At 39.3% G+C, this 21,895-nt stretch overlaps 1 protein-coding gene across 2 annotated transcripts in view; it reads right to left on the bottom strand.

Moving 5' to 3' along the window:
• The window catches only part of SCG3 (secretogranin III), a gene marked incomplete at both ends in the record, with an annotated part of 38,343 nt that extends 17,156 nt beyond the window's left edge, over positions 1-21,187 (bottom strand). The window contains 10 exons of one of the 2 annotated variants that reach the window (XM_079699700.1): positions 1,541-1,678; positions 3,744-3,827; positions 7,519-7,635; positions 10,394-10,585; positions 13,666-13,819; positions 14,645-14,787; positions 19,506-19,721; positions 19,817-19,862; positions 20,364-20,416; positions 21,097-21,187. In XM_079699700.1, the coding sequence (XP_079555826.1) occupies positions 1,541-1,678; positions 3,744-3,827; positions 7,519-7,635; positions 10,394-10,585; positions 13,666-13,819; positions 14,645-14,787; positions 19,506-19,721; positions 19,817-19,862; positions 20,364-20,416; positions 21,097-21,187 (1,234 nt within the window). The remainder of the gene's footprint in view (positions 1-1,540; positions 1,679-3,743; positions 3,828-7,518; positions 7,636-10,393; positions 10,586-13,665; positions 13,820-14,644; positions 14,788-19,505; positions 19,722-19,816; positions 19,863-20,363; positions 20,417-21,096) is intronic. The other variant, XM_079699701.1, reaches the window with a different exon arrangement.
• Positions 21,188-21,895: the final 708 nt, after the last annotated feature.

Here is a 21,895-nt window from a genome sequence, read left to right as displayed (position 1 = left end):
CAGGCTCCGGACGCGCAGGCTCAGCGGCCATGGCTCACGGGCCCAGTCGCTCCGCGGCGTGTGGGATCTTCCCGGACCGAGGCACGAACCCGCGTCCCCTGCATCGGCAGGCGGACTCTCAACCACTGCACCACCAGGGAAGCCCAGTTTGTACTTCTTCGCTGTTATTAAGTTACAAGGTATTAAATACATAGCTAGCTTCTTTCTTTTCTACTTAATACATAGACACTGTTAAGCATGGGTCTATTATCAAGTATGAATGTGAACCTGTTTCTATTTGTATGAGCAAGAGAGATTGGGAACTTGTATGAGGGCCAAGCAGTCTCTTCAAAATTAAGAGCTATACCATGAACATGATCAGCTTTTGTGGTCTCCTATCATATTACAGCAAGGAATAAGGGAATTCCCTCAGTTCATTGCCACTAATGATTATATGTAATAAACAATGAAAAGGGAGCCCAATGGTGTATTTCCAGATGATAAATTAGCTGAATGTCACACTTGCCACCCCCTCTCCCAAGAGAGCAATGACCCATTCCCTCAGCTTCCAGGGAAGGAAACCTCTAGATGACCCTACTAATGAGATACAGAAAAGATATAAATAGGGTTCCAGTTATACCAAAGAGTTCAATATATCATGACAGAAAAATAAAGTAGGTTTAAGCCATCTGTTCACAGCTTCTGGTAAAGACACTGAGTTTCAGAAAAAGAATATCTATCTGAGATACAGACATAAATTTTCTATGATGTAACCAGCACACTTTGTAATTAAAGGGGCTTGAAACACTGGACTGTGCAACCAGATCCCACATCCTGACCTGAAATCAGAGGGTTAATGACTTTGAACTTGCAACTTCATAGGGTCTTTTTCTTTGGGTATAGTAAAGTTTCTCAAACCTAGGAAGATGTGAATTTATACCATATAGACTTACTAGAGCTGAGTAATAATTTGACCCCAGGAATGTGTAAGAATAAGGATAAAAACAAGTTTTATAATTACTGGGCTAGTTTTGTGTGTGCTTTTCTGCTTTTTTAAGGTATTTAGGTTATTTAAGGAAATGTAATATATTTGAATTATGATTTTTAATCAAGTCTTTGAAAGTGTCAGATTGCAATCAGTATAAATGATTAAGAAAATTTGCTTTGTTAAATCCATAAATTTTGATGACTTCGTTAAATAAGTAGTATGTGACTATTAAGAGGAGTGTCAATTATGTTTAAATGAATATTGCTTAAGAAATTCATAAGATCATAAATTGGACATTGAACAATGCACAAATGGTCATGAGTGTTCCTCCCAAAGTGCAAAAGCCCATTGGACGTAAAGTCCATCAAAAGATGAAACCAGTTTGCCATTCCAAGAGACTCAAGACCATTAAAAAAAACTGCTATTCAAATAAAGGTACCACGTGCTGAATCTTCTGTATACAGATGATGTTAATTTCTCCGATTTGGTGGGGCTTGACTTTTGGATGACACTTCAAGTGAAAGTTTTTGCTTCCCCAATTTCATTGTCAACGTAGAGCTGTCAATTCCATACCTTTTGGCTCATCTGTCTTTCCTCTTGGGTTGGAGTCATCATCTTTTGTGGAATCCTTCAAGGTTCCATATTCCTTTTCCATCTTAGCAGCTTCTTCCTTGGTACTGTCTGTTTCTTCATGACTCTTCTCTGATGGCACTGTAATCAGATTGTGCACTATTATAACCCTATTTCCTATCTATTAATTAATTCCTAGTGTAGAAATAAAATTTATTAAAAAGGTGTAGTTTGAGGTCAGATCATTTTTTGAGCTGAAAGAGATCTTAGTGATTATCTAGTGTGACTCCTCCCTTCCCACCATTTCACAGAAGAGGAAACTGAGGCCCAAAGCGGGGAGAGATGTGCCGAAGGCCACCCGTTGAGTTAGCAGAAGAGCTGGGCCAACACCCCCCACCCCCAGCTTTCTGGATTCTGGTTGTGTTTTTTCTGTTCTGCCACACTGTGTTATTAGAGTGTAGATTATTCTCCTTATTTTAATCAATGTTGGCATTCAAGTGGGATAGGTCAGTTTCCAAAGTAAATTTGAGTCTTGATTCCAAATGAAAATAACTCTGTAGTTGCCCCATCTCTCCTTGATGTTGTTTTTGAAGAACAGTCTGTTACTCAGAGTAGTACCTAAGGGTTTGGAGCTATGGCTGGACTTCTCTCCTGACTCTTTCTTCATACTCCCTTATCCCTGGTCACCCTAATGCAAAGAAGAGTATTGGACCCTTGCTGTCAATAATAACGCTTGCTCACTTCTCACTTAAAAATAACTATACTTCCTTCTAGAAATCCTATATTGAATTAAAAAATCATAAAACTTGAAGTAGGTAACCCCTTGAAAACAATGGTAATGCATCCCTGTAGTCAGTAAAATAGGGAATGTCAAGCAGTCTAATGATAAGCTTTTTTCTTTTTTCAGTAAAAGGTTTATTACTACAGAAAAATAGGAAAAAAGAAAAATCAGTTATTGTCTCCTTAAATATCCACTACTAGTGTTGTAGTATATATATATACTTTTTTGATGCATATTTTTTTCATACTTGTGGCACAATTTTGTTCCTTGCTTTTGTCATTAGCATCGTTATGGAAGAATGTTTCCATGTTATTAAAAACTGCTTGAAAACATCATTTTAAAGGGCTGTATATTCTATCAAATATAGGTACATAATTTCTGTGATAGGGACACAAAATTAAAGTATAAGAGTTTGGGGCTTCCCTGGTGGCGCAGTGGTTGGGAGTCCGCCTGCCAATGCAGGGGACGCTGGTTCGTGTCCCGGTCCGGGAGGATCCCGCGTGCCGTGGAGCGGCTGGGCCCGTGGGCCATGGCTGCTGGGCCTGTGCGTCCGGAGCCTGTGCTCCGCAACGGGAGAGGCCACAGCAGTGAGAGGCCCGTGTACCGCAAAAAAAAAAAAAAAAAAAAAGTATAAGAGTTTGTGATCTTGAGCTTCCCTGGTGGCGCAGTGGTTGACAGTCCGCCTGCTGATGCAGGGGACACGGGTTCGTGCCCTGGTCCAGGAGGATCCCACATGCCGCGGAGCGGCTGGGCCTGTGAGCCATAGCTGCTGAGCCTGCGCGTCCGGAGCCTGTGCTCCGCAACGGGAGAGGCCACAACAGTGAGAGGCCCGCGTACCGCAAAAAAAAAAAAAAAAGAAAGAAAAAAAAAAGAGTTTGTGATCTTTTCTTTTTGCGCCTTCCTCATCCCTGAAATTCTCCTTTGCACAGCTCTGCTCCGTGGTGTTCGCCATGCTAAGCAGGGTGGTGGGTAGAGATGCAGAAGTGAAGAAACCAAGAGAAGGGCATAAATCATACCACACGGGGGCACAGACTGTCCCAGAGGAGAAAGAAGAGCTGGGAGGGGAGAGAATGAGAGGGAGCAGCAGGTGGGGGCAGAGGGTCAGGGACAGTGGTGACCTGGGGAGAGAAAAAGATACGTAAAGGAGAATTTTAGGAAGGATTGCTCAACTTGGGATATAGCTCGCACCTTTGCCCACCAGCCACCGCTTCAGTAAAGTCCTCATTTCTTTTCAATGCTTCTTGGGATTAAATTTCTGTGCTGACTGGCCAAGGTTATAGCTACTTAATCCCATGGTTGGATTTCAGGTTTTCAAACTTTTTGAAATCTGTAATTCTTTATCAATGTTTATTGACGTTCATGATTTACCACTCAAAAGGGTTATTTTGCTAAAAGCTGGGGGAAAAATACTAAAATAAATCATACCTGGGAAAAGCTTGCTCTTATTGTCAGTAACATTTTTTTCTAGCTTGTTCTTGGTCTGAAGAGCAATTGTTTCATCCAAGTTTTCTGGAGGGGGGAGGAGAAGAAATAAGATGTTATGTCCTAAAAGACAATTTCAAAGTTTTACTAAAAATGTTTAAATCTCACTAGAAATAGCACAACAGCAATTCCACAATATTAGCACTGCTAGTAAGGGGCTTTGATATGGATTATATTTCATTGACTCTCAAGATGGAAAGGCATACAATTTGAGATCCTCAAGTTCAGCTTCCTACTCAGTTAATTGCAGAAGTCCCTTCCACATTTCTGTGACCACTGTGATTGAGGACTATAATGAATGGACAGCTATGGTTTTGGCCTACTCAATGCCTTCTGGTAACTACACCTTGATTTTCCTTTGGAGAACCCAGACCTCTTCCACTCTCAGCATATTTGCTCCACTGGTGGCTGAATAACCCAGGCCTGGCTCCTCCAGCCCTCAGGCTATGGTGATTGGTTCGAGGAGGAGCACATGACTCAAGCCAGGCCAGTGAGATTCAATGCTAAGAGAAAGAGGCTCTCTTTCCACTAGGATTGCTATACTGTGCAGATGTGAGATTGGGGCTGTACCAGCCATCTTGTTTCCAGAATGGAGCAGTTTATCTGGAATGAATCAACATACAAAAAGTCAGTGAGATGGGGAGGGATAGATTCCTCACACTGTGGTAGGCTTCACAAACCTGAAGCCAGACTACCCCCACCCCTGGACTTTTCAGTTACATGAGGAAATAAATTCCCTTGTCGCTTAAGCCAAACAGTTGGATTTCTGTCATTCAGGGCTCTCACTAATTCATGAGGCAGCCAGTTCTATTGTTAGTCTTAAAAAATATTTTTTTCACTAAGATAGAACATTGTGTAAGTTTAAGGTATAGTACGACATGCTGATTTGATACACTTATATTCTGCAAAATGATTACCACGGTTAGCTAACACTTCCATCATGTTAGATGTCTTAAGGGCGAGAATTTCTCTATTTATATTAAGCTGAAATCTGTATTCTTGTCTTTGTCCTAATTCTGCTCTTTGGAATAACATCTTGTAGGTGTTATCAGATAGGAATCTAGACTGTGACCACTTCAAGGCAGTCAATGAATTAGAATCCACAACCCTGGTATTCAGTTATTTAACCAGTCACATATCCATCTTACTAACAGGACAGGGCTATTTGCAAACAAGCATTTCTTTGCAATTAGTCTATAAAGATTCCGTTATTACTTTGTATTACTTCTCCCCAAGAAAATTCTTCCTTCTACCCTACCCCATCCCTTTTTGAGAAGAAAATCAGTATATCCTATTGTGTGACACATTCTGCTTTCTTCTTTGAAATAGCGACCACAGCTGGCAACCTTTGTAGTCACCATACATTGTTGGGACCAGAACAGAAGGGTAGATCACTGATCATTGTTTGTCACATGCTGAGATGGAGGAGAGGAAGTTAGTTAATCCTCTCTCTTCTACCCATGCTGCCCCTGAGCCCTCGAGGGTCTGAGGGTGTACCTTCATGGCAGCGACAGTCAAAAGCCAACATGCTTGTACAGAAAAATTCTCTACATACAACTCATTTTCTGATTGTAAAAGTTATATATGAAAATGAACAGAAAGTTATAAGGAAAAAATAAAACTTACTATGCCCAGATAATGTTTTGGTATATTTCTTTCTAACTTTTTTTTTTCCAACTTTCTTTCTTTATGCATATCCATTTTTTAAAACCAAAATTAAGGTCATATTCTAAATGGCTTTAAGCATTCAACAGTATATCATGGACATTTCCCCCGTCATTAGTCTTTATAAACAATATTTATTTATTTATTGTTTATAAACACTATAATTATTAAAAATTGTTTATAAGATATTGTTTATAAACAATATTTAAAACACAATTTATAAACATACAATTATTAAAAATGCAAACATTAAGAAATAAAATTTAGTCTAAATAAGAATTAATAATTTATATAGTCTCCTCTTGTGGGGTAGCAAGTTTATTTCTATTGTTTTGTTTCTATAAGCCAGTGCTGTCCAATAGAACTTTCCACAACGATGGAAATACTCATTTCTGTGCTGTTCAATATGGTAGCCACAAGCTACCTGTGGCAAGTGAGCACTTGAAATATGCCTAGAGCAACTGAGAAACCAGATTTTTTATTTTGCTTAATTTTAATTACTGTTAATTTAAATAGCAACATGTGACTATCACACTGGACAGCACAGTTATAAATAATAGTGGAAATACCTGGCTTGCACACAAGCCTTTGCAGCATCTCTAATTAATTTCCATAGAATAAATGACTTAAGTGTGAAATATAAGTCACAGGGTACTTATATGAAACAATGATTGATTTGAAACAATGTTTTAGATATACTATTAAGTGCGTAAAGTAGGCCACAAAGCACGGTGTGTAACTTAAGCCCATTTTTTGTTAAATAAGATAAAAGAAAAAAAATGACATAGGTATGTATGTGTATGTGCACATACATTATTATGTATTATATACATAATATATATATTATGAATGATTTTTCACTGTCTTTTTAATATCTTTCTGCATTGACTGATTTTTTAGAATAAATATGTTCTTTTATAATCAGAAAAAAAAAGTAAGACTAGTTTTCATGTAGAAAAAAATGGCATTTATACAGAACAACTCTGGATTACTCTATCCTATGAGATTTTCTCTTCCATTTAATTCTCCCTCCCCCATCAGTGATCAGAGTAAAGGGGCCATGAGTTCATCTTGCCCAAAGGACCTCTGAGATGAATGGTATTTGGTGATTAACTAAACCAAGCAGGAAATCAAAAGGCTTTTCTTCTTTTAACAACCTGCATGCAGAATCAAAGATTGTTTAAGCTTATCTATAAAGTTCAAGGAATCAAAGGTTGACAAACTTTTTCTATAAAGGGCCAGTTAGTAAGTATTTTTGGCTTTGCAGGCCATATGCAGCTACTCAGCGTTGGCATGGTAGCACAAAAGTAGCCATGGACAACACTAAAACAAAGAAGCACAGCTGTGTTCCAATAAAACTTGATTATGGATGCTGAAATTTGAATTTTATGTAGTTTTCTCATGTCACAAAACACTATTATTTTGATTTTTTTTCAACCATTAAAAAATGTAAAAGCTGTTTTTAGCTTGTGTGCTATACAAAGATAGGTGATGGGACAGACTGGTCCATGACCAGTAGTTTACCAGCCCCAGTTAGAGGTAACAGAGTCCTTTATTTCACAGATACAGAAACTGAGGTCCAGAAAGGTGAGTGCCTTCCTCAGCATGACAGACCTGGTCTGAGGCAGAGCTGGGACCAGGAAGCAGAACTTCTGATGCCTAGTCCAGTGCTCCTTCCTCCTCACCACACACAGGCCGCACTTGTTAAAATCAAGACTTTTTTTGTCCCAACCATGCAAACACAATTGGGGAAGAAAAAGTCAAATTTTAATAATATTATCTTTGAGGAGATTATTAGAAAATGTTAATAAGACAAAACATAACAAAGGTGAAATGTTTGTATTTGAACTGGATCTATAAATATAAAGAGTTGAAAACGTCTGGTTAATTTTATTTGTATGTGTTGTCAAGCTGGGCAATTCTGATTACCCAGATGATTCAGGCTACTTTGGCATAAATTATCAAATTAGTAAAATAATTGTTGCCAAATCTCTCATTCATTTTGGACAATGAAAACTAACCACTGTGAAAACAAAAGAGGTAGGACTCTCACCAAGGTAGGAAACACCTTCTTCTGGAGATATGGTGCCATATTTTACCATCATCTTCACAAAGTCAATCAACGTTTTCATGATAGTAATCAGGGTTTCTTTCTCTTTTGCCTCTTTTTCTATATAAAAGGACAAAATAATTTTTTAAAAACTAGTGGAGTATAGCTTCATCTTTCAATGTTAATTTATGAAATACAGCATCTTGTTGAAATAGTTCTCCCTACCTATATAGCTAAACCATTTATAGCTAAAATATATTTAATTTCTGAAAAGCCCAAGACTTGATTGGTAATACAGAACAATGTACAGGTATACTGAACTTTTTCAGAAATGGGTAATTATAACTTCTCCAAAAAGGTTTACCTTAATCTACAATATTTTATTTTATTTATTTATTTTTTTTTTTAAATTATTTTTTTTTTTTTTTTTTTTTTTTTTTTTGCAGTACGCGGGCCTCTCACTGTTGTGGCCTCTCCCCTTGTGGAGCACAGGCTCCGGATGCGCAGGCTCAGCGGCCATGGCTCACGGGCCCAGCCGCTCCGCGGCATGTGGGATCCTCCCGGACCGGGGCACAAACACGTGTCCCCTGCATCGGCAGGCAGACTCTCAACCACTGCACCACCAGGGAAGCCCCTACAATATTTTATTGATAGAGTAGATGATAGAGACAGTTTGCAACCTGAGATATCATAAACTCAAAAGGAAAGTTAGAAGATTGGTAACCCAACAACCTTTCTCTACTCTGCTTGTATGTTTTTGAGGGAAGGAATGACCTGTTTTCATTAATCAAGCTTAATATTTGAAATAGGGACACACATGTTTCTTTATTTTTTAAATGCAATGTTGATTTTTTAACAGTAGTATATATTGCTTTCTAACAATTATTTCATTTGAAAGAATAAACGCATATAGTGAAAATATTCCAATGGTACAGAAGTAAACAGTGAAAGCAACATTCTCTTCCTCTCCCTCCCCACAACTCCTACTTCCTATAAGCAACCACTACTAACAATTTCTTGGAAACTTCATATTTGACATACTGTTCTGTATCTTGATAGAACAAGATGGCCAATGATTCCATAATAGTTCAGTGGCTATATTAATTCTAAAATCAGAAAAAAAATCTATTTCCATTTTTGAAGGAAAGAAAAACTAAGTTGCTAGAGGACTGCTTCCCTATTCTTTCAGCTGCCAGGAAGGATTTTCTCTACATACTTCTAGCCTTTCCCCCCATTTTTTCATCCTCCTCACAGAGAGGTTGGTAGCCAACAGCCATTAGTCTACTTTTCTTGACGGATGGGGATTTGGAATCTTTCTTCTTTCCGTTCCCCTGGAACAGTGGAAGGCAGGGACCTGAAAAATGTGCCTGCTGTGCAGACTCAAACTCTTCCAGGATTGGCTGTTCCAAGAGCTAGACTGAGGGTAGGGAGTAGACAAGCCCACTGCTGGCTCTCACACCAAGCTACATTCTACAACCCGGTCTGTATCAGTAGCAAAGATATTTTGGTTTTCTGTCTGTTTTAAGAATTTCTCAATTGGTTCAGACCTTGGGTAAAAAAGATGGGTACAATCAAAGACCTCAGTGTAAGTATTTAGATTAAAAGTCTATAAAAATAAAGGCAATAAGGAATGGGGTCAAGGAAACTGAAAGATAAAAACACACAAAATAAAGAATATTCCATACAGTGGAATCTTAAAAATACCACAAAAGTCACAAAGTTGGGAGAGAGGAAGGTGGGAGAAGAGGTGCGGGAGAGAAATCCTGGAAAAGGGCAGGTAAATAATAACTTCAGCAAGCACATTATTTGCTCAAGGTCACATCCATATAAATATCTGGTATTATGATGATACACTTCACTGACAAGAAGTGACTCACCAGGATGACAGAGGTTCTGAGCTCAGTATCTGCCAACCAGTGGGGCAAGAATAGACCCTCAAGATGTACAAGCCCTGCAGACACCAGCAGGGGGGCTGATGCCATCTGGCCGATGTCTGGGATTGAAGGACAAAAGGATGTTCCCCAGAAATGAAGTCTACTCTAAGGTCACTTCTTGGGGAAAGATGTTACAATTACAGAAATCTTTATTACAAATGTTCAAACTGGCGATGAATCTTTAAACAGGAAGAAGAAAAGCTATAAGGCAGTGCAGGGCAGCTATATGGACAATAACAACAACAGAAAATTGGCACATTATTATCCTCCTTGCAGATTAACCAAAAATAAACATGAACTGAGACCTTCAGTCAACTTATTTTGGTGCACATAGAAAAGAAAAGAGAGCAACACATAAAGGACTTTAAAAAAAAAAAAAAAAGCAGAACATTTCCCAAGCGTGTTTTGGGCTCCTGACCTTCGTTAGTCCAATGTTTAGTTCAATTCATTTGAAGACAAGTTGAAAATATCTAAAAAGCAAAATTCTGGATCATTTAAAAATAATAAATTATGTTCCATACACTGTTCTTACTAAGAGAGGAAAATAAAGCCTTTTTGAAAAGAGACTTGCAATAAAAGTTGAGGCTGAACTGGGTCAGGCCAGGAACACTATGATTCATCTCTATATTGGTACAAGGTTCACTACAATCCCAGGAACACAGCATGTGTTCAATACCTGTTTATTGAACAAATAAATGAACCCTCTGTTAACATGAAGATTAAATTATCCAGAAATTCCACCTTTCCTGATTACCCTTTCCTAAATATTTCGTGGCTAGTACACTTCTTTTGAAAAAAAATCAATGTGAACTATTTTCCCCGAGGCCATAATATATGTCATTGACGGTTGAATTTAGAAATTGAAAACAGGAAGAAAAAAAACCCACCCACACATTTCCTGGAATTACTGTTTCTGTTCCACATGGTCAGAAAGCAATGTTTACCTGAATCAATACTTTTCAGTAGTGCATAGAAGTTTGGGAAATACTGGAGTTCCTCAAAGTTGTCTTCACTGTGTGTTTTAGTTCTCCTTTCCAAGCCGTTCGTCAAGGTTAAGGTGTTAGATACTGTTTCGTCATTTTCTCCATTAGTAAAACCATCTTGAATTGCTGCCTTTGGAGTCTCCAGTGGGGGAAAAATCAATACAAAATAAACATTTTTGTTAGAACTGATGACAATCCAGGATGATTCTTTCCTCTGTGATGCCCTTGAATTGAAGTGCAAGAATATCTCTTCCTTTGTAAGCTCCTGCAGGATCAAACTCTTTTGCAGGCGTGTGGGCATCTAGTTACATGGGAAGGTCATTGGGATTTAGAGACAGGTGCTTTACCCGAAGACCCTGGCTCCTGCTCAGGGGACAATAGACAGTTTCCTGCTCTGGCCAAGTTTCCCTCCACCAGTTCTCATGAGTATTTCTTCATAAGACTGCCTTTCACCAAGGAGGGGAGCTTTGAGTTTATAGAATCTACCAAGAGGGATGATGCCAAGATGCAGGAAAGTCTGTCACAATGTCTAATACTAGCAGAGCAGTCATACCTTAGTGATTCCTGGGTGACATTTTAAACGCTGGCTGGGAGGGTACACAAGACTCTTTTTCCCAAACCTGATGTGTATCCAGCGTTCCCTATCTTAATGATCCATTCTCCATTGAGTGAACTAGACAGAAATGTAAGAGCCTTTCTTGCCTCTTCATTTCCCTGCATTTCGATCCATCAGTAGCCTTATTGGCCATACTGTCTAAATTTATCCCCAATTTGTACATTTCTCACTTTCTCCACTACCCCACTCTAGTCCAAGCTACCTTCACTTCTTACTTTTTAACTGGTACACCACCCACCTTCCAATCTATTCCCAACCCTGCATTTTCCACATTGTAGCCAGTTATCTTTTTAAAAATATGATCATGTAACTCCTTTGCTTAAAATCCTTCAGTGTTTTCCCATTGCTCTTATGATAAAGATCAGAATCTGTACATGGCTGATAAGACCCTGCTGATCTGGCCGGGGTCCACCTCCCTAGTCTTATCTCTCATTGCTCTCTCTGTGTGGCAGCCACACTGTCCTTGTTTCAGTTACTTGGGTACTCCACACATCCTTCTCTACATATTGCCTATCATATTCACAAGTTAACTCCTATTCAGCCTTCAGTTTTTGGCTCAAGTCACCTCCTCCGGGAAGCCTTCCCCAAGCCTAAGTCCAAGACAGGTTCCTTTTTTATGAGGTCTAGTAGAACCATGTTTCTTTTCTCAGAGCACTTAATGCAGTCACAATTAAAATACATGACTGGGCTTCCCTGGTGGTGCAGTGGTTAAGAATCTGCCTGCCAATGCAGGGAACATGAGTTTGAGCCCTGGTCCGGGAAGATGTCACATGCCGCAGAGCAACTAAGCAGGCGTGCTACAACTACTGAGCCTGAGCTCTAGAGCCTGCGAGCCACAACTACTGAACCCACGTGCCACAACTACTGAAGCCCGTGCGCCTAGAGCCTGTGCTCTGCAACAAGAGAAGCCACCGCAATGAGAAGCCCGCACACCGCAATGAAGAGTAGCCCCCACTCGCCGCAACTAGAGAAAGCCTGCGCGCAGCAACAAAGACCCAACGCAGCCAAAAATAAATAAATAAATTTATTTATTAAAAAAATAAAGTAAAATAAAATAAAATACATGACTATTTGAAGACCATCTACCTCTTCCCTTAGACCTTAAGCATCATGAGAGCAGGGACTGTATCTTTTCAAATGAGCATTGTATCCCCAGTGTTTGGTACATAGGTGGTACCTCAATAAACATTTACTGAAAGAATATTTTGTTTGCATTTATGCATTTAGATAATATGAGTGAGCAGGTCAAGCATATGGACATTTTAGAGATGGGAAGTAAGGAGTATATAATGGGAGTGAAGGATCATGAAAATGGCTATGTCAGTTTTAGTTCAGATTGGTAAGTTTGAGTAAAAGCCATGAGTCCTGTGATGAATCTAGATAGTTTTTTTTTTTTTAGGGTGGGTGGATCTTCAAAAGCTGTTTTTAGGGCTTCCCTGGTGGCGCAGTGGTTGAGAGTCCGCCTGCTGATGCAGGGGACACGGGTTCGTGCCCCGGTCCGGGAAGATCCCACATGCCGCGGAGCGGCTAGGCCCATGAGCCATGGCCGCTGAGCCTGTGCGTCCGGAGCCTGTGCTCCGCAGCGGGAGAGGCCACAACAGTGAGAGGCCTGCGTACCGCAAAAAAAAAAAAAAAAAAAAAAAAAAAAATCTGCTTTTAAAAATGGCAGATGGTGGGGATTGGAAGTAGGGAGAGCAAAGGAGAATTTTTGGCTAGCAGTAAAAAACAAAACAAAAACAATCCATACCACTTTCTGTTTTCTAGCCTTCCCTAAAATAGGACCATAAGTCTATATGCCCTTTTTCCTTGTATTTGGGATAGGATGTTGGAGAGCCATGGGGTATGGGTGCTCTGGTGGAGAAAATGAGAGGAGAGGTGAGGAGTTTGATATCCTCTTATATCCTCCTATAGTTAGCTCCATCTAGAAGTTTAAGAAGAATTCAAGGAGGAGAGAATGATTTTAGTAGTTTGGCTGAGGCCAAAGAAAAGATGAAGAGGCAAGGAGTACAGCAAGGACAAGGACAAATGAATGGCAAGTCTAAGTAAAGGATGACAGGCCTCTGAGCCAACGGAAAGAGGAAGGAGCAGGTGGAAGAACACAGGGTAGACAGAGAGGCAGCATGAGGCAACTAGCTCTAAGGAATATAAAAGCTGGTGTGGAAAAGGATCAAATCAGCCCAAGCTTCTTTTTTGGGGCTTTGGGAGCAGATGATGACATCCACTGTGAACAGAAGTTGGATACCAACTTCTGTTGTGAAATACTCGGATCCAGTGCACTGTGATTATACAAATTGTTATGTGAAATAACCGTTTCACATAATATTATGTGTTATTTTACTCTGGGGTATAAGGCATAATCTTTGCTATGTAATATAACATGCATCTTTATACTATTTTCAAAGTGGAGTTCATTTACATCTTTTAACTCATTGGTATTTCATTAATGTATGTATTTTAAGTGAGCTAAAAATGTCACATATCCCAATTCTTATTTGGCACAAACTGAAGTACTAATTATACACAGATTGTATTAATTATATACAAATACAAGTATACATACACATTCATGCACATGCATATACACATACATAATAGATGCATATACATTTGCATATACATACCACTTTCTCTGGTATTTTTCCAGCCTGACTCTCAGTCCTGTTTGTTGGCTTATTGAGTTCCTCTTCATAACTGTTGGCTTCCTTAGAGATCAGTTTTTGTAAAACCTCTGCAACTTCATCTTCCAGTGTGTGTGCCTGGCTTTCTGTGATCTGTTATAAAGAGTCAAAACATAGAACTGTTATTCCCATTTTTGTGATTTAAAAAAAAATCTAGACTAAACTCTTTAGTTGAACACATACTTTTAGAAGACTAGAGAATGTTCTGGTCTCTCTTCTGAACATCGCTTGATTATGCCTCTACTACATGCTGGCCTTCACAGTAACTGCCCAGCACTCCTGGGAAGAAGTGTCTTTGGGCCCATTGTGCAAGCATCAGTCCTATCTGTTGGAATCCACAGAATACTTAATTTGAGAAACAACTTGAGGGTTGTTTCTCAGTCCTCAGCTGCAGGTCATAGTAGGTAACCTCTGAAACCTGCAAATTTAGTGCTCTCCTAAAGCCTGCCAGGTCTGTGTTAGTATCTGGGAGCCAAGCTGGGGCAGGGTCAGTTTGAATTGCTTAGGCCTTCCCAATCATTGCGCGGCTTTGCACATCTTACTTCCTTCTCATCTAACACATTTTTTTTTTTAAACTTCTGCTGGTTAAATCCTAACCATCCTTCTAAGCTCACTTCAAACACCTCCTCCTCTGAAGCTTTTCCTTATTGCACAACTGGATATAATCCACCCTCTGGCACACTGAACCACTCAGATGGTTCTTATGCACCTTGCATCATGAGCACTTGTGTACTTGTCTAGTGCCTCTGATAAACCATAAATTCCTAGAGGGAAAGAATGGTGTCTTACTTGTCCTCGAGACCCACGGTGACTGGTGTAAAGTAGATGCATTATAAACATTTGGCTCTTTGAATGAAGTGGCTTGGCTTCTTAGCATATTCCAACCTAAGATTTGGTTTATTCTCATGCATGACTTACTAGGCCAAGATTCAGCAGTTTAGAAACAATCTTGTCAAATACTCCTCTGTCATTTTCCTCATAAATCCTGGTAGCAATTTTCTGGACAATGTCTTCAGCAGTTAAAGAAGTTCCATCTAGTTGGTGAAGGCCATCTGGATCATCTAGACAGAGCAATCACAACTTCACGTTGTATTGATCACAGACCTATTTCTTGGATTACATTAGATTTATAATCTATATCTTGTACACTCAAATATGTTTGGAATATGTTTAAGGTGGTGCTTAGTCCATGTAAACTCTTGGTTTAAAATAAAATTTGACTTCAAGTTAAGAACCTAGGATGATAATGGAAATTCTGAAAGCTTCTTATGCGATTATAAGAGGAAGATCTGAAAATAACACAAAAGGCCTCTCCGTTTTTAGCACTAATAGTGCAAAAAGTAAAATACTGTTAGATAGTATGCAGTATTGTTCAAAGCACCCTTCTATATATTATATAATTTGATATTCCATTTCCCCACAAGAGTAGATTGGTATTATCTGCACATGTACTCCCTTTGCAGACAAATTCCTGGGCTGAGGGTGGGGAAACCTGCCTTACACCCAGAATCAGAGAGTATGTACTGAAGATTTTATGACTTACCTGGAATAACTGTTTACTTGTGAGTATGTGTCAGGGTACCTTTATGTAAGGCAGCTTAATGTGACAAGCCTCTTTCTCCAGAGAATAGGAAACTTATTTTATGTGCCTGCAATTTAAGCTTTTAAAATGTGATCCCAGGTTTGCACAAAGCAATATGTAAATCTATGTAAATCTCAGCAGAGAAGCTTGCAGATATGTATCCTTGGCTTTCCTGGGAATACATTTGGCAGCATACTCCAGACTAAAGCAAGGGCCCTTCCTGAAGTAAAGGAAGGATACAGTAGGGTTGGTGGCAAGGAAGCTTTGCACTATGTCCACAGAGCACTCCCAGGAATTAATTGGTCTTTTCCAATCTATACCACATGGAACAGTATATTAATATACGCAAGTTTACAAGGCACTTAACCTGTCACTTCTAGGCAGCTTGGAAAGATCAGACATTTAGCTCCAGTGATCCCTCTTGCTATATATATATCCTTGGACCACTGTAAAGGAAGTTAATAAGAGTATCTATTTCATGGGATTGTGAGGATCAAATGGAATAAGATGTAAAAGCACCTTTTAAATTGCCAAGTATCGTATGAAAGTTAACGTAGTTCTATTATTATGAACCGTAGATTTGTACCTGAAATAAAGGAACTACAATTATCTTCTAGAGAAAATAGACATTGCATCCCTAGCCAAATCCTACCCTAATAATTCTGATCATATTCACTCAAAGAAAGAAGAACCTAGTACATATTTCTATTCTGATTCTCTCCTTTTCTTCCATAGCTCCTGGGGATTCGTAGACTTTTTCTAGACTCTATGAAGCTGGAAGTATGTGCAGCCTCAGGCAGAATATCCTCTTCTTGTTGTTTGGAAAGAAGCTTAGGAAAATGAGCAGGGAGAGTATACACAGAGGGCTGGAAGTTCTCTGACAGTATATGATTGCTGAATTGTTGGCCAACCCATGAGCTGTGAGCCCTTTGAGTCCTGTGTACCAGCGTGACGAATGAGCAGAAAAGTCCCTTAGAAAACCTTGTAAAATCAGTTCCCCTCCTGGCTGACTGAAAATTGGGTTCATCACCCATGTTTTTCAGGAGCAGAGACTCACTATCACTTAGGTCTGATTTTTCCATTTGTGGCTTGCAAGTCAGACTCTCGGGAATATGTGGAGCAGAAACTTCCCTGGGTCTATGCAGAGGTGGAAGCCTTTATTTCCCTTCCCACTTATCCCTCGGGATCTGAAAAAGGAAGAATAGTGGTTGCCTGCTGAAGCTGGGAAATAAATGAGATGACTGTTTTTCAGTTCATTTACTTCACAACAGGAAGAACATTAGCAACACTCTGAAGAAATAGCCTCCTCCTCTGCACTGCTGTATTCTCTTGAGCCAGGAACTTCAGGCTCCCCTAGCAGAGTTTCGCTAGATGGGGTTGATAGTTGAGCAGTTGGGCAATGCTCCTTGCCTTCCAGTGATTTCCCCTGTTCCTCTACAATGGACAGAATTACTCAGAATGGCTTCTCTACTGCTCGTGAAGGGGTGTTTCACCCTCCTATACAGACCTCAGAGGGAAACCAAACATGAGTTCAACATTTATAAGTTTTTAAAGCATTTACAACTCTAAGTGGATGCAAAAGGGCCTTGTTCAATGTTGTTATCTGCTCAGTTACATTTGAATCTCCAGGCATCTAATATGGCACTTGACCTTCATTTATTCAATATATTTGTATTAAAGTCTTAATATGGGCCAGGACTGGAAATAGAGTGATAAAGAGTTTAGATGTGGTCCCTAACTGCACAGAGCTTACTGTCTAGCTCATAGACTGATACATAGTAATTGCTCAATGAATATTTGTTTGGTGAATGCACACAGGAGCCACAAAGCATTATTTCCTAAAACAAACTTACAAAAATCCTGAATCATACATACTGTAGAAAACACTGAGAAGGAGAATTGGTGGGTCCTATAGCACAAGCCCATTTAGAGGTTTCCTAAAGGTATAAAAGCACCCTGCAGAAGTTAGGTCCCTTGCCCTCCCTTCTGGGATATAAGTCTGCATACCTCTGAGGTTCTAGTCACCTGAGTGGTCCCAAACCTTCTGGTTCCAGGATTACCAGGGTATGAGAGAAAATAAGCAATTCACTCATATCATTCTCTCCAAGAATCTCTTCTGTATACTCCAGTGGACTTAAAATGACCCCTAGGGTAAACCTGGAACCATCAAAACTAGCACTTGGTAGTTCTGAACCTATTTGCATGTTAATAAAATGTTGAACAATTTAAGCATAAGCTGCTCAAGTTAGTGATCAGATCACAAACAGATCTGCCTCTGTCTGCATGTACAGCCCATCAGACCAAAAAAATGCAGTCAAACAAACTTTAGACTATTTTTTTATTTTATTAAATCAAATGGTCGATTCAATCAAAATGGTTAAATCTATTTTTCATGGGGCTATGCCCAGTGCCTATTTATTTCTAGCCCAAATATTTTAGTTTAAAAAGTAGAATTCAAAAAAAAATGTCCCTGGGAATTCCCTTGTGGTCCAGTGGTTAGGACTCATCGCTTCCACTCCCATGGGTCCGCGTTCAATCCCTGATCGGGGAACTAATATCCCGCAAGCCACGCACAGCACAGCCAAAACAAAACAACAAAAACAAAAACAAAACCCTCACACACAAAAAACCCCAAAAACATTTCCCTGAATAGTATACAATATGAAATGTGTCAAAATATAGACCATCTCCCCCACGCCATCCATATAAACCACACTTCTGAATTCTCCTCAGGCTACAATAGCCTATAAAAGTCAAATTTAATTGGCAGTTGTTTTCTGACAGAGATAATCAGTATAATTCTCTTGTGGTCCGTGGAAAAGAATTAAGACACATAAGAAAATATGTAGTCACTCCTAAACACCAGTACTCAGAATGGAAGACACACTGAGGAATACCTCAATGCCTAGGTATCATAGTTAATTTATTCCCTCATGTATTCTTTTATTTGTGCATTTGTTCATTTATCAATTCATGCAACAAATTCACGAGCTCCAGACACTTGGACTACACCGTCTCTGTTCTCATGGAGTTTTCAGTTTAGTTTAGGAGAAAAAGATAAATCATAAGTAGTCACACTCAAGGATGTAAAATTACAAACTGCAATAAGTGCCATGAAGGAAGGAAATAAGGTTTCTATCAGATCATGTGTGCTGGATGAACCTAGAAAAGTAGACAGCCCATGTAGGACTGTGGAAGCCACGTTAAGGATCTGGGGTTTTATCCTAAGAGAAATGGGAATCTATTAACAGGTTTTATGCAAAACAGAGACATGCTCATGTTTGTGTGTTGAAAAGATCACTCTGGCTGCTACATGAAGGATAAGATGGAGAGGGTCAGAGTGAATGCTATAAGATCCATTGGAAGATTTTGCTCTAGTTCAAATGAGACATGATTGGAGCTTGGAAAAAGATGGAGGTGATTGGGGATAGAGAAAAAAATTTTGAGAGATACATAGGAGATAAAATTGCTAAAACTGATGGATTAGAATTCGAGAGGTAAGGAAAAAAAGAAATAGTTTGACTCATAGATTTGTCTTGAAAAACTGGATGTATAGTAGTGCCTTTCCTAGAGGAAAGAGGGCTAAGTTGTAAGGTGTACAGAAATTATGAATTTAATCTTAGACATGTTAAGTTTGAGGTGCATCTGAGACTTCCAAGGGAAGATAAGTCGGTAGTTAGCTAGATATAGGTCTATAGTTCAGAGAAGTCTGGGCTAGTGATATGAAACATCAGGATATAGATGGTAACTGAAGCCGTGGAAAGGTTAGAATGATCTAGGGAGAAAGGATATAGCTAGGAAGAGAACACTGAAAAGGGAGTAACGAATATTCCACTTGGGAGAGGAGGTATTTTGTTGATTTAATTGTTTGAGAATTATGATATTTTGCTTGTACTAATAGTTAAATTGGAATGTTAAAATGAATTCAATAACATAAAATATAGAGAGTAGATTTAAATTTTTTTCAAAGCATCAGTAAAGGAATCTTTAAAGAGAAAATAAAATCTGGGCTTCTGTGGAGCTGGAGCTTTGCACATTATGAGTAAGTTTGGGCTTTATCTCAATTTTGGACATGACTAATAAAGGATTGTTAAGTGTGTAAGAGATATTTTTAAAATATAGGACTTTCTCTTAACCCATAATGGGGAACTCCAAATTAGAGAAAATAGGTAGCAAAACTTCTTTTTCTTCACTTACCTTGAAATTTATGATCCAGTCCACTCTTAGTAGAATCATAATCATCAATCAGTTTTCGATTCTTGGTTGAATCAACATCTTCCAGGTTCAATTTATTATCATTTGGAGAACTTTTTACAGACTGTCTTTCCTTGTCATTCTTTTCCTTTTCTGTTATAGCCTTTAGCAGGTTCAAGTTATCAACAAAGGAATAATTGCTCTCACCTGGCTTGTTTTCTGGAATAAAAGCCCCCAAGCCAGGCACATCCATTTTAGTTAAGCTTCTCATAGCCTACATTATTTAAATTAACATCAATGTAATTTCTTATTACCTGAAGGGTATGTTTTTTTAATCTTGTCTGCTTCTGCTTCAGCAATCTGTGAAAGAAACAGGAGATAGACCTGGTTTTAAATCATTACTGCACCACTTACCAAATATGACAGCTCAATAATTTAATCTCCATGGGATTTAGCTTTCTTGTTTGTAAGATGTAGTTAATAATTTCTATCTCAAAGTATGTCATAAGGATTAAATGAGATAAAATAAAGGGCAGATGGTCTATAAATATTAATTCCCTCTCTGATAATATTGGTAAAAGATAAAGCTCTGATAAAGAAATCTTACAATAGAATGGATGTGATGTTGAGCTTACTGGGTTATTATGCAGGCAGCTCTTTGTATTATACTGAACCCTCTATATTTAACTGTTGGGACATAAAAATTACCAAAATTATATTTCCCATGATAATTTCAATGTTTATTATTAAGCTCCTGAGGTTTGTGAATTCAAAATGGCTAAAAATTTGCAGCATAATTACATTAAATAATAATAACTAAAATAAAATGGAATAGCATTTATAATTTTACTTCTGACCTACCTGCTCATTCAAAGGTCTTTCTGCACTTAATTCTCTATTATGTAGGGGTTTGTCTAGAATAAACACACACAAATACAAATTTAATTGTTCATTGGAAAGACAATATGTCTCATTAAATAAAATCTTCAAAAAAAAGGAGAAATATTTTTGGATGACTGTGAAACAAAAATATATATTAACAAAGATTATCAAGATTATACAATAACGATGATTATCAGTGTTGCCTTGCTTATTATCTTGGTGTATTTCCTGAGTTAATAGAATTACACTTTTTTTTTTTGACCAGAAATCTAACATATTGTTCTAACACTTGGTTTACCAGCGGTTTTCAACTAGACAGAGCATAGTCTGGATTGGTATTACTGGCACATTAAAAGCTTTCTTCATACACTGCACGTTTTATGAATAGAATATCTGAGAAAGGTTGTAAGATGACTAGGACAAAAAAACCCCAAAACCGAAAAACAAGCCATATATTAGGCGGGAAAGCCACCCCCTCCCAATTTCAAAATAAGATCTTTCAAAACAACTTATGTTATTGTTCTATCACGTAAAAAGTGAGGGAGGAAAATCTGTCTTCTGGCTCTAAATTCGAACTGATTTCTCTGTCAATATGCACGGATATGACGTGATCAGAAAAAGAGGCAAGGTGATTTACAGCTCGCGGATTATATCAAGCTTTACCTTTTCATGGCGAAATAAAAGGGAGGCGGGAAGAAAAGTGTCCACGTACCTTGGCTGCCTGCCGGTTTGGGGAAAGCTTGAATTGGGCTGCTGTGGAGCACCAACACCACAATCCAAGTGCCGGTCCAAAGGAACCCCATTCTTCCACGCTTAGCTTCAGAAACAGCCTGGCGCCGGGCTCCCGGAGCTATAGCTTTTGTTATGAATGAAAAGGAGGAGTAAAAACAGGAAGAGCTAGGAGGGCGGGCGCGGGGAGGGCGAGTGGCGGGGACTCGGAGCTGGTGGAGCTCTCTGGGGCTCCGGAGTAAAGGGATTAGAAAGACTCTGGTCGCTCGGGACTCAGGTCTTTAGGTGGAGGAGAGCGCTGTCCGCCCCGTGGGTGCTGAAGTTCCTGTGACGCGGAGCGGGCACCGGGTCGGCTAGGGCGTCGCCTTATTTTCGCTCCCTACTTGAGAGGAAGTGAGGATGCAAGCGCATGCTCCCTGCGAGCCAGAGGCGGGAAGGGGTGGCGTCAGCGACCCCGAAGCTACTCCAATCCCCACAGCGAGTGGAAGCGGGGAGGACGACAGACTAGCGAGAGTATTTTCGGTGCCGCAGTCCTAGGGGTGCTCCTGCGCTCACGATCACCTGGATTGCTGTAAGCGTGCACATCGTTGTCGTAACCTCCCAAGTAAACGTTACCTCAGGGACCAAATGCCTTCTCTGCCCGTGCACCTTTCAAGGAAAGCTAGATAACCTTGTGCAAGGGGTTCTGCTTAGAGATTATTCTGGGATACCTTCTCCAGAAAGCCCTTCTTTCCATTCCACCTTCTGTACCTAAAAGGTAGATATAATTCTTATATTCTTAG

Source organism: Hyperoodon ampullatus (genome assembly GCF_949752795.1).
Source record: "Hyperoodon ampullatus genome assembly, chromosome: 3".
Lineage (NCBI taxonomy): Eukaryota > Metazoa > Chordata > Mammalia > Artiodactyla > Ziphiidae > Hyperoodon > Hyperoodon ampullatus.
The sequence above is the reverse complement of the archived record's forward strand: the minus strand, read 5'-3'. Positions and strand labels throughout refer to the sequence as shown.